At 39.2% G+C, this 13,163-nt stretch overlaps 1 protein-coding gene across 1 annotated transcript; it reads right to left on the minus strand.

The window, feature by feature from the left end:
* Positions 1-1,489: 1,489 nt before the first annotated feature.
* LOC130917473 (fructose-bisphosphate aldolase C-like) lies at positions 1,490-10,714 on the minus strand. Its single transcript, XM_057838917.1, has 8 exons — positions 10,589-10,714; positions 10,304-10,515; positions 10,179-10,233; positions 8,921-9,081; positions 8,771-8,854; positions 8,527-8,701; positions 6,668-6,867; positions 1,490-1,660 (listed from the first exon to the last, which is right to left on the minus strand). The coding sequence occupies exons 1-8, from the start codon at positions 10,698-10,700 to the stop codon at positions 1,568-1,570; spliced, it is 1,092 nt and encodes a 363-aa protein (XP_057694900.1). The 5' UTR covers positions 10,701-10,714; the 3' UTR covers positions 1,490-1,567.
* Positions 10,715-13,163: the final 2,449 nt, after the last annotated feature.

Genomic DNA, 13,163 nt, shown 5'->3' on the forward strand with positions numbered 1-13,163 from the left:
AACAGCTCACCAACATCAACACCTCATCCCCACCGTGAAGCGTGGTTTAGGGAGCATCATGATTTGGGGCTGTTTCGCTGCCTCAGGGCCTGGCCACCTGTCATTCATTAATGGAAGAATGAATTCAAAAGTTTATGTTTTGCAGGAAAACCTGAGGCCGTCTGTCAGACAGTTGAAGCTAAAAACAGGATGGATGCTGCAACAAGACAATGATCCAAAACACAGAAGTAAATCAACTTCAGAATGGTTTCAGAAGAACAAAATACACGTTCTGGAGTGGCCAAGTCAAAGTCCAGACTTGAGCCCCATTGATATGCTGCAGCATTACCTAAAGACAGCGGTTCACACCAGACATCCCAGGAATCTGACTGAACTACAGCCGTTTGTAGAGAAGAATGGGACAAGATTAGTCCTGATCGATGTGCCAGACGGATCTACAGCTGCAGGAAGTGTTTGCTTGAAGTTACTGGTGCCTGGGAGCACAAAATAAATGTTATGGTTCACTTACTTATTTTCCCTTCTGTCATTGTTTGCATACTATCCTCATTAAAATATGAAAACATAAATGATTGGGTTGTTTTTAGTTAGAACAGCCTGTTTTTTCATCTGTGTGATTTTGACAAAGATCAGCTCACATTTGATGGTGATTTTATGCAAAATGTGAGGAAATTCCAAAAGGCTTAGATACTTTTTCATACCACTGTTTTCCCTCAAACCAAGTGAGAGTCAACCTCACACTGAGCAAACCAGTTCCTCCTCCCATCAGATCGTGGACTAGCAGTTCAAAGAAATGGAAGTCTGTAAATTGGGAGCAAACCAGTACAAAACCCGGTCTAAAAGCCACTTTGCCTAGATTTCATCAGCGCACGAAAATAGGGGTCTGCGTCTCTTTACCTTCGCAGAACCCCTTAGATTTACTCACCGAACCCCTGGGGTCGATCGAACCCAGGTTAAGAACCACTGGTCTAGAATATGTATAGTAACATAGTCTAATAAGTATTATCAGTTTTTTAAAAATCATTCTCCGCTTGTTAAAGTCAAAATTGCATCAATTATTTTGCTCCACTGGCATAAACTTCTTCCCAAACTAATATTACGCGAGTTTCTCCCTTGTTCGAAAATTGTTAAAATGTTATCATATTGTACAAGCAACATAAACATTTCTGAGTACTGAATGTAGAGCAAAACTCAATTTCAACCAAATTCTACATGATTCAGGCTCGTCAATTAAAAAACAAACTTAACATAGTGGCTTTAATTAATTAAAAGTAACAGTAAAGCTAAAACGTACAATTTGATAAGTAGCAGTGTTATTAAACATGTCATTACATTTGTAAAAAGAGAATGATTCCACAAGAGTGTGGTGTTATGTGAACACGTTTATTGAGAATGAAGTCTTGGAAACAACATGAGCATACATTTAAATAAGAGTTATGTATCATGTCTTTACAGACAGGATAATCAAATTGTTAAAAATAAGCATGTGAAATCAGCTGACTATTGCGACAGTGTATTTTTTCATGTGTTTCTATGTCAATCAAGGAGATTGTTTTATGACTGGCTGCATTTAAAATGAATAACAGGATCCATAGACGCCGTGCGCGGAATCGGCGTAATTGTCGGCCCCTTTGTACTTTCCTCGACACGCCAGACTGTTGACCTGTGACAAACACACAACATTGTAAGCGTAAAAAGTTCACGTAAATGTTATCTTTTGTGCATATCGATTGACAAAACCTTATTGTACGGTTTTATAATTCTATTTCTTCCTGGCTTCGACGGGGGCGGACGTGTTTCCTCCCTGCTTCTGCTGCTGCTGTCTTCATCAGTCTAGTCTGTCTGCTTTTTTTTGTATTTTTTTCCTTTGTGGATCAACTGTTGCTGGTCTCTCTCTGCGCAATTGATTGTCTTGCTCAGATGGGACTTTTGCCGCTGGCTACATGAGAGATTCATGGGATCATTGGAAGCCAGCTTGTCTTACTGTCCTATCTGTGGAAGATATCAAGGATATTTGGCTGTTTAGCGTAACGGTCGTGGGGTTCCTTCTGCTTGGCTTAGGAGGCGCCCAGCTCTACCGGAAAGTTTCCAATACGGCAGCTTTCAAGGAAAACAACAAATCAACAATGGATCAAACGGTGCGATTCAAGGCATTGGAGAACCGCGTCGAGGCTCGGATTGAGAACTGGCTCCATGGACTCACGATTCAGTCCGAGGAAGGATGGAGAAAAGTGGATGCTATCTGGCGCCAGGTGGCGGAACTGTTGAGGCAGACCGCGACTATTGACAATGACTTAAGACAGGAGTCTCCAACCCAGTCCTCAAGGCCCACTGTGGGTCCTGGTTTTTGTTCCAGCCGATCCAGTTGAACCAATGAGGCTTCTGCGAAAACAAGCCACACCTGACTGCAATCAACTGATTGCACTTGTAAAACACCAGATTGGGGAAAAAGTGTTGTCACCTTGTATGGTAGGAATGAAATCCTGCACCCACGGTGGGCCTTTGTGGAATAGGTTGGGGCCCCCTGACTTAAGGGACCTGAGGTATCACCTACGCCCTGAGGAGCGCGATTTTGACTGAAGACCAACTGTATTTGGACATAGTGAATTACTTATTCGGCTTAATTCAATTATAACTTTCCTTTCCCTTTCCCAAACACCCTTATTCCACCCCTCCCTTCTCCTGGTGAGAGCCGCACAGATTCCCTATCTCTTGCCCTTGATTCTCCTCCCAAGGCCGGTCACAGGGCCCTGCGACTCTTATTTTGTCTGCAGAAACGTACAAATACTGATACACTTGTGCATACACACACTCACACACAACCTCACACCCGCCTTTTTCTTACCATCACTGATCCACCTCAGTCATGAAAAAATCCCTGCACATGACCTGTGCATCGAGTCATATCCCTGCTATGTTGTATGATATATGTGTGTACAGTAAAGATGTCCGATCACGTCATTTTCAAAGTATCGGAATCGGCAAAAAAATATCGGACATGCCTTTTTATATATATATATATATATATTTTTTAATTAAATCGTTTTCTAATTGTATTTAACGTTACAGACAAAATGTCTTACACTCTCATCCAGAGTCTTTAGTTTTGGCTTAAAGTAGGGCTATCAAATTTATTGCGTTCACGGTGGTAATTAATCATTTTTTAATTAATCACGTTAAAATATTTAACGCAATTAACGCATGCGCTGCACGACCCACTCACGCATTGTCGCATTCAGTCTATAATGGCGCCGATTTACCTATATATAGAGCTAAAAGGCAGCGTGAAATGGGTAGAGTGAATTTTGGCAGTCTTTGGATTTTTTTAATTGGCTTAAACCTTAAAATTCCTCTCTCAACATTGCGAAATATCGCGTGTAAGCAATGTGGGGAAATAAGGTAGTAGTTGATCTTTTTCTTAACACCCTATGTTAGTTCCCAACACAGAGAAGATATATCAATTGGTGCCAATACGCACAGTCATGGTTGCACTTCTCATCATGCATTTGGGCATGGCTACAGTATTATTTACTGAAAGTTCAACAAATACACTAGATGGCAATATTTAGTCACAATATACAACGTCACATTTATCCTTTAAGAATTACAAGTCTTTCTGTCCCTGGATCCCTCTCGCAGAAAGAATGTTAATAATGTAAATGCCATCTTGAGGATTTATTGTCAGAATAAACAAATACAGTACTTAAGTACTGTATGTTGAATGTATATATTCGTCCAGTTTTATTCATTTTTTTCGAAATGCTCTGCAAAAATGTTATATGATCGGGAAAAATTATCGGGAATGATTGGAATTGAATCGGGAGCAAAAAAAAAAAAGCAATCGGATCGGGAAATATTGGGATCGGCAGATACTCAAACTAAAACGATCGGGATCGGATCGGGAGCAAAAAAAAAAACATGATCGGAACAACCGTAGTGTACAGTAACTTCTGTAACTGCTCCGTAATTCCAGAAGAAGAGAGAGAAGATAGCGGCGCGGAACGTCTGCAGTGGCCTGATGCTCACTCATCGACCGTAATTTCAGGTGTCAATGACTAATAGAGCGGTCCTATCCGACCCTATTTTTTTCTGCCTCTTTCATTTTTTACGTGTGTAATTGAATGTGGACCACTAGATGGTGGCAGTTGAATAACATTGACCCTGAGTGAATTTCACGAAAAAAGAAGAATGAAAACAAGTATCTTAGTCCAGTTTTGGGATTTCCACACCCACTTCAATTTTGGGGCGTGAGAACATTGTAATCAAGTAAAGAGGAATCAGTACTCGCACTTAATAAAACATTGTCATCTGCAGTGAGCATTGTGAGGCTACACTGGGAAAAGATGGGACAATATAGAAAGGTTGGACAACTATAAACATGTCAGTTCTACAGTCAAGCGCAATGGTGAGGATGGTCAGGAGATGTAATTCAAAGCATATATTACTACTAATGGGAGTATCCAAAGAGCTCTAATAGACTTCAAAATGTATTGACTGGACACGGTGCGCCAGGCCGATAAATAGGGATGCTGCATTGTTGGTGAGGCCGTCAAAGCTGACCGAGTAGAATCACAGACAGAGAGCTTTTTCGTTGAAAATTCTTGTGAAAAATTACTTAAATATTCTTTATAGAATTCTTTATAGATATGGACATAAAACAGTCTCGATTCATGGTTAAAAGCAAAAAGCAAAAAAAAAAAAAAAATCGTGCAGTAAGCATTTATTCTATGTAAATATGTCGAAGTACAATGTTAGTCTGATAGCGAATGTAGCTAGCGGCCACCTGATGTAAACAGAGCTTTTCCGGTGAAAATACCTGTGAATAAATGCTTAAATCCCCGAATTCATTTTCAATATGGACGTAAAACAGTCTTGATTCTTGGTTAAAAGCAAAAAAACAAAAACATGCTGTAAGCATTGATTTTACGTAAATATGTCAAAGTACAATGCTAGTCTGTTAGCGAATGTAGTTAGTGGCCGCCTGATGTTAACAGAGCTTTTCCGGTGAAAATTCTTGTGAATAACTGCTTAGATCCCCTAATTCTTCATAGATATGGACGTAAAACAGTCTCAATTCTTGATTAATAGTAAAAAAAAAAAGTGCAGTAAGCATTTATTTTATGTAAATATGTTAAGTACAATGCTAGTCTGTTAGCGAATGTAGTTAGCGGCCGCCTGATGTTAACAGAGCTTTTCCGGTGAAAATTCTTGTGAATAACTGCTTATTAAATCCCCAAATTCTTTATAGAAATGGACGTAAAACAGTCTCAATTATTGGTTAATAGCAAAAAGAAGGAGCAGTCAGCGTTTCTTTTACGTAAAAATGTCGAAGTACAATGCTAGTCTGTTAGTGAATGTAGCTATCGGCCGCCTGATGTAAACAGAGCATTTCAGGTCAAAATTCTTGTGAACATCTGCTTAAATCCCCAAATTCTTTATAGATATGGACATAAAACAGTCTCGATTCTTGGTTAAAAGCAAAAAAAAAATAAAAAAATCGTGCAGTAAGCATTTATTCTACATAAATATGTCGAAGTACAATGTTAGTCTCATAGCGAATGTAGCTAGCGGCCGCCTGATGTAAACAGAGCTTTTCCGGTGAAAATACTTGTGAATAAGTGCTTAAATCCCCGAATTCATTTCCAATATGGACATAAAACAGTCTCAATTCTTGGTTAATAGCAAAAAAATAAGTGCAGTAAGCATTTATTTTATGTAAATATGTCGAAGTACAATGCTAGTCTGTTAACGAATGTAGCTAGCGGCCGCCTGATGCAAACAGAGCTTTTCCGGTGAAAATACTTGTTAATACATGCTTAAATCCCCGAATTCATTATAAATATGGATGTAAAACAGTCTCAATTTTTGGTTAATAGCAAAAAAAAAAGTGGAATCAGCATTTATTTTATGTAAATATGTCGAAGTACAATGCTAGTCTGTTAACGAATGTAGCTAGCGGCCGCCTGATGCAAACAGAGCTTTTTCCGGTGAAAATTATTGTGAATAACTGCTTAAATCCCTGAATTCTTTATAAATATGGACGTAAAACAGTCTCAATTCTTGGTTAATAGCAGAAAAAAGTACAGCCAGCATTTATTTTGAGTAAATATGTCGAAGTACAATGCTAGTCTGTTAGTGAATGTAGCTAGCGGCCGCCTGATGTAAGCAGAGCTTTTCCGGTGAAAATTCTTGTCAATAAATGCTTAAATCCCCAAATTCTTTATAGATATGGACGTAAAACAGTCTCGATTCTTGGTTAGAAGCAAATAAAACTGTCTATTAAGCATTTATTTTACGTAAATATTGCGAACTATGATGCCAATGCTGTAGCAGCTAATTTGTCCCATTGATTTTTTTCACAACGTTTCAAAATGCATGCATGGTACGAAAAATAATTACCTTGAATCCTCCAACAAATCACTCCTGAGACAATCCTTCCTGTTTGTATGCGGTACAGCTTTTGTACTTTTATCCTAAATCCGGCGTTGAATGCTGCATGTGTCGCTGCGACCGACTGCGAATAACTAAAGCGGATTGTGGGATACCTGGCCCTCTCTGCTTGAAGGCGTTGCGCAGTGGCTAGCCGAATTGACCCGTCAATACAATTACGAAGTCTATGGATCTCTTTTTGTACATCGGCACATTGTGTGACAACTTTAACCCCTCTGACCTCAGCCCTCTTGATGAACTGCTCAGTGGCGGCCTTCTCGTTCTCCTTGTGTCCCCGCCAGGCCCGCAGCGCTGAGGCCTGCAGGGCGCGGCCGAAGGAAAAGGTGAGGGTCCAGGGTTTTGCCAAGGGGCAGTTGTTGATAGCGTTCAGGTGCACGGACGCCTCTTCTTCACTCTGGCCACCAGAGAGGAAGGCAACACCTAATTGGAAATACAACATATTTAGTAGACAACTAACCAATCTTGGGCGTTTGTTTTGCCATGCTAAGGCAGGAAGTGTGTCCTGTGTGTGAGACCAAGTTTTCTGACACTGAGCAACACATTTCCCTCCAGAATACTCTTATAGTCTTGAGATTTCCTTGAATTAGCTCTGCATTGCATTGCATTGAAATAAGACTGAAAAAGAGGGGGTCGTCATATATTCAGGGTCTATACATTATACCCATTCACAACGCTAGATGGCGCCAGATATCATTGAAGCAATGTTCTGTCATGAGAGATCTCAGCTACTCTCCCCATTCACGACGCTAGATGGCGCCAGATATCATTGAAGCGATGTTCTGTCATGACTGATCTCAGCTACTCTCAAGTTTAGCCAGTTTGCATTATTTTATTGCAATGTTTTTCCTTATTCGGATTTGTTTCAAGACTACAGTTAGTTAGATGGTTAATGCAGTTATTGCAGTTTTGTTGTTTTAGCACAATCGATTGGTTTATTTACATTTCAAATACCAAAAGCCATTCATTTACGAATGTGATTGCACTTTAGTTTACATATTTAAATGTTCAGATGTTAAATTTTGAATGAGGCAAAATGACATGCTTTTTCTCTCAAATATATTGCTATAATCATTTGTTTCGGATGTACTGTACTTTACTATTTTGCTGTATTACTATAACACAATTAATATGACCAATGATTTTGTATGATTGCTTCAGACTTGGAATAAATTGTCAACTTGTGTTTCAAAGCCTTTTTCCAGCTTTTAAAATGGAGTCAGTACAAGGGGTGAAGACTAGTGCTGCAACGATTCATCGATTAACTCGAGTATTCAATGAGAAAAAAATACTCAAATTAAAATTTTTTTGCTTTGAGTATTCATTTAATTAAAGTGGCGTTGTAATGGTTTAATTTGAAAGTGTTTGCATTTAGTTTTATTTATTTATTTGGGTGGATACACTGCCTGGTTTGCCTCTTTTCACACAGCCGAATCCAACTGCTCCCTGTTAAGACCAACGTAAGCTAAGTTTTTGTTTGAGCTAATGTTTTTTAATGCATTCAGAATTTAGTTTGAGGTATATTTAGAAGTTTTTTGTGGGAATATGTGTCTGAACCATTTGTTAAGAGCATTGTAATAAAAAACTTTTGTATTAAATAGCATTTAAGCTAGCGGACTTTTTCAATGTAAGTTAGCCCATTCTTCTTTTGTTGTACATAGATCTTCATTTAAAAAAAAAAAAAATTTTTTTAATTATATCGTTTGAGGCTCAGCTCAGGTATTTTAATTTTTCATGTTCCTTAACCGATTACTTGATTATTCGAATTAACTAGTCCGTCCATTATTCGACTACTAAAATATTCGATAGCTGCACCCCTAGTTAAGATTAAGGTGAACGTGCAGAGTTTGGCCTTTTGGCCAAGTTGTAGGACTTCCACCAGTGTGGGTCGTTGGAATTGCTGGACTAGCCTTTCTATCCGTCGTACCCTTTAAGACAACTGGACAACTCAGCTAATTTTTGACTCCAAGATCACTTGTCAAGCCGAAGACTTTTACGAAAGTGTTGGGTCATCAAAACCGTCTGAGGAATAGATTATAGGCTATAGGTTAATGAATCACGTTAGGGTACGTGTTGACTTACCAGCCACCGCCGGAGGAACCGTGCGGCGCAGGGCAGTGAGGGTTGCCATTGCGACATCCTCTGGACTATACTTTTTGCTGCAGCCATGGCCTGGAGTGACCATGTTGGGTTTGAGCAGTGTACCCTCCAGGTACACATGGTGGTCTGACATGGCTTGGTAAACGGCTGTCAGCACCTGAACTCCAAAACAACGATTATTGGTTTCGGATCTTGGAGTCACATTCAGAAGAGATTGGCCACTCACCTTCTCCGTGATGTACTGGCAGCGTTTCAGGTCATGATCTCCATCCGGTAAAAGCTCAGGCTCGATGATAGGCACCAGGCCTTGCTGGAAAAGAAGATGTGCTAGGGTCATGTGAACCCCAGCTTAAACTGTCTTTTCGTGTCGACTCACCTGCTGGCAGATACTGGAATAACGGGCCAGAACGTTGGCATTCTCCCTGATGGCTAGCTTTGAGGGGTTGGCATCGCTAATCTTCATCACGCAGCGCCACTTGGCAAAGGAGGCGCCGTCTTTTTTGTATTGGGCACAGCGCTCTGACAAGCCGTCCAAACCTGTGACAAGCGGAGGTCACAGTGCAGAGTATAAGCAACAGCCCGGAAGTCAGTGTTGGGAAAGTTCATTTTCTACATAAACTAGTTCAAATTGCAGTTCACAAATTTTAAAATGAACTGTTCAGTTCATAGTTCATAATTCAAAATTTTGTACTAAAGTTCATGGTTCCAAAAAATGAACTTTTGTAGTTCAGTTGTTTTTGTTCTTAAGTTCACATATGTTTTCTTGAAGTTTCCTGTTTAGCAGTAACTGGACTTTTTTTCTGGTCGGCACCTTTCGGGATGGCTGCAACCCTTTAATTGGGTTTATGAAAGCTGGCCTTTCCACTTTACTCAAAGGCTGTAGGTCTCCCACAATATACCGCAGAACTAGGTTGTCTAGCTGCGGCTGGGAGAGACAGAAAACGGGGCCACTCTGGTATGCTGTTCGCGGTATTTGGGTGGCAGAGGTACTGCTCTGGCCAACCGTTGCCGTCTCTTTTTTAATCGCACATGCTCGCAGTCACAGATACCTAGCAAGGCTTGTTGCATGCTTTATTTTGATGTGCCGTTTAAGGTTGGCTAAAGACGTTACCGACGTACGGACGGTCTTCTTCAATCCAGGTGGACAAAGTTTACATGTAAACGTTATATTTTTGCCATCAGGGTCGGTACTGACTTTTTCGTAAAACTCTTTTAAATGCTGGTACTGTGTAGAAAGTTGCTCTGAGTGGGCCAGGTTTCGAGAGCTGCCAGCTTCTGTGTCCATGCTGCCGTTGTTGTGATGACGTATTTGCTTAAACAATACGGCCGTGACAGGCAGCTTGGGTCGCCAGGTTGGATAATTTTCCGCTATTAAGGTTAGTTTTTTCATTGTGTGTTTTTAGCCTATGGCTTTATATGCAGTTTTGTCGGTAAGGCTCTAAATGTGATGAACTCATGAACGAAGTTTTGAGCACCGCTCACAACCGCTAGAATGAGCGCGTTCACAGTAACGTTCATGAGACAGAAATATGATGCGTTCAATTCACGTTCGCCCAAAATATGAACGTGTTCATGAACGATCGTTCATTGAACGCATTCATGCACAACACTGCCGGCAGTCTTCCAGTACTCACCCTGGGTGGTGGTTTCTCCGCAGGTTCCAGCTAGAGGAACAACGCCTTTGTCAACCTGAGCAATAAAAGTAAAACACAGTTGTGGTGGGGAAAGTTCATTTTTTACAGCTTAAAAATGAGCATACCTTGACGCCAACCAGTATGCCTCGGTCCCGAATCATCTTAACAAAGCTGACCCCGCCGTCCGAGTGCTGATACAGCGTCTCGTGGAAGAAAATGACTCCGCCAATGCAGCCGTTAACGCGCTCGTCCGCGCTGAACAGGATTTGACGGAACTGACGACGGTTCTCCTCCGTGTTCTCCACGCCCACCTGGGCGAGGCGCTTGGCCATGCTGCCTGCCACAAACAGACATGCTCAGAAACGAGCAGTATTTAAATACAAGGGTAAATTGCGAAGTTGTTTACGTACCCACTGACTCGTCAGCGGCCAAGATGCCCTTCCCCAAAGAGACGATGCGCATGGCGGTCTCATGAAGTTCCTTCTTCTGGGCCTCAGACAGGGCAGCGAATTGGTGCGTCATATTGTGGAACTGGATGACCTTCAATTAGTCCTGTCAAACGATTACATTTTTTAATCGAGTTAATTACAGCTAAAAAATTAATTAATCGCAATTAATCGAATTCAAACCATCTATAAAATATGCCATATTTCTTTGTAAATTATTGTTGGAATGGAAAGATAAGACACAAAACGGATATATACATTCAACATACGGTACATAAGTACTGAACTGTTTATTATAACAATAAATCAACGAGATGGCATTAACATTAGGGTTGTTCCGATCATGTTTTTTTTCTAGTTTGAGTTTGAGTATCTGCCGATCCCGATATTTCCCGATTCCATTGCTTTTTTTTTGGTCCCGATTCAATTCCAATCATTCCCGATAATTTTTCCCGATTATATACATTTTGGCAATGCATTAAGAAAAAAATGAATAAAACTCGGACGAATATATACATTCAACATACAGTACATAAGTACTGTATTTGTTTATTATGACAATAAATCCTCAAGATGGCACTTATATTATTAACATTCTTTCTGTGAGAGGGATCCACGGATAGAAAGACTTGTAATTCTTAAAGGATAAATGTGACCTTGTATATTGTGACTAAATATTGCCATCTAGTGTATTTGTTGAGCTTTCAATAAATGATACTGTAGCCATTTAACTTCTGCCCAAATGCATGATGGGAAGTGCAACCATGACTGTGCGTAGTGGTACCAATTGATATATCTTCTCTGCGTTGGGAAGTAACATAAGGTGTTAAGACAAAGATCAATTGCCACCTTGCTTCCTCACATTGCTTCCCATGATATTTCTAATCATAGGGAGAGGGATTGCAATGCTTTAGTCAATTTAAAAAAGGCTCCAAAGGCTGCCAAAATTCACTCCACTCATTTTGCGCTGCCTTTTGTCTCGCTATATAGGTAAAACGGCGTCATTATAGATTAAGCGCGACAATGAGTGAGAGGGTCGTGCAGCGCATGCATTAATTGCGTTAAATATTTTAACATGACGCACTTTTTAAAAAATTAATTGCCGCCGTTATCGGGATAAATTTGATAACCCTACCTTAAGCCTAAACTAAAGACTCTGGATGAGTGTAACATATTATGTCTATAATGTTAAATACAATTGGAAAACGATTTAATTAAAAAAAAAATATATATATATATATATATATATATATATATATATTACAAAAAAGGCATGGCCGATATTTTTTTGCCGATTCCGATACTTTGAAAATGACGTGATCGGACCCGATCGATTGGCATCCCGATCGATCGGGACATCTCTAGTTGTAATGGTTTGTTTTGAAATTGTTTGCATTTAGTTATATTGATTTGGGAGGATACACTGCCCTCTAGTGGCAACAGTGAATATGACATAACTCATTTCACATGAGTGGATCCAGCTGCTTCCTGTTAAGACCAACATAAGTTTTAGTGTGAGATTAAAAAAAAATAGTTTACAGGTATATTTAGCCATTTTTTGTGGGAATATATGTTTGAACCATTTGTTAAGAGCATTGGGAAAAAAACAGCGCATTTTATAGCATTTAAACACATGGACTTTTGTTATGTAAGTTAGCTAATTGTTCTTTTGATGTGCTCAGAATCTCGTTTATTTATCTTTTTTTCAACCGTTTTTATGCTCAGCTCAGGTTATACGATTATCCGAATTAATTAGTAAATCGATTAATCGACTACTAAAATAATCGATAGCTGCGGCCCTAATACGGGGTACTCAGTATATGAGCAACAAAGACTTAGTGTGAGCTAACTTAATTTCTGTCACTTTGCACAAGATTGATTTCAAGTTTACAGTGCCCTCCATAATTATTGGAACCCCTGAAAAAGATGTGTTTTTTAGCTTCTAATATATATTTTTTTAATTCAAATAATATGGGACCTCAATGAACCTTTTCTGTTGTCATTCTTGTGTTGACGTGGCAAAAAGAGAAAAATTGGTCAAAAGTAACTGATGAATTACTTTTAAAGTAACTGCCTTTGACAAAGTAATCAATAAGGTAACTACATTACTTATTTGAGGCGTAATCAGTAATTACTTTTTCAAGTAATCTGTGACAACACTGTCTGTAATTATGAAGTACATCCAAATACATATTGAATGCTATACTCAAAGTAAAAGTATTTGTCAGTGTTGATTCATTCATTTTAACTTACTGTAGTGGCAAATATGGTTTTATTACATGAAAAAAGTATTTTAACATTTTAAATGAGAATATTAATCGACAAAATAAATGGGAAAAAAATCAATGTATTAAAGAAAACAAAATTTAATAATCCGAAATGAAAAGCAGTAATAATGAACTGATACAAAGCTATTTAAAAATATCAATTACTGTATAGCAACTTTCCCCAAATCTGCATTTTAAAAAACAAATTTAACCTAAAATTAAAACCAGAAAGCCAATAATCTTTAAGGATTGTACAAAAATATATATTTACT

This window comes from Corythoichthys intestinalis, chromosome 6, assembly GCF_030265065.1.
Source record: "Corythoichthys intestinalis isolate RoL2023-P3 chromosome 6, ASM3026506v1, whole genome shotgun sequence".
Taxonomy (NCBI): Eukaryota; Metazoa; Chordata; class Actinopteri; order Syngnathiformes; family Syngnathidae; genus Corythoichthys; species Corythoichthys intestinalis.

Excerpts from the sequence above, each read along its gene's own strand:
- LOC130917473 (XM_057838917.1), bottom strand. The coding sequence starts at position 10,700 with ATGACGCACCAATTCGCTGCCCTGTCTGAGGCCCAGAAGAAGGAACTT. Across the intron at positions 9,082-10,178 it reads CGGAGAAACCACCACCCAGG|GTTTGGACGGCTTGTCAGAG; the intron begins GTGAGTACTGGA and ends CGCTTGTCACAG. Across the intron at positions 6,868-8,526 it reads GGTTCCTCCGGCGGTGGCTG|GTGTTGCCTTCCTCTCTGGT; the intron begins GTAAGTCAACAC and ends ATTTCCAATTAG.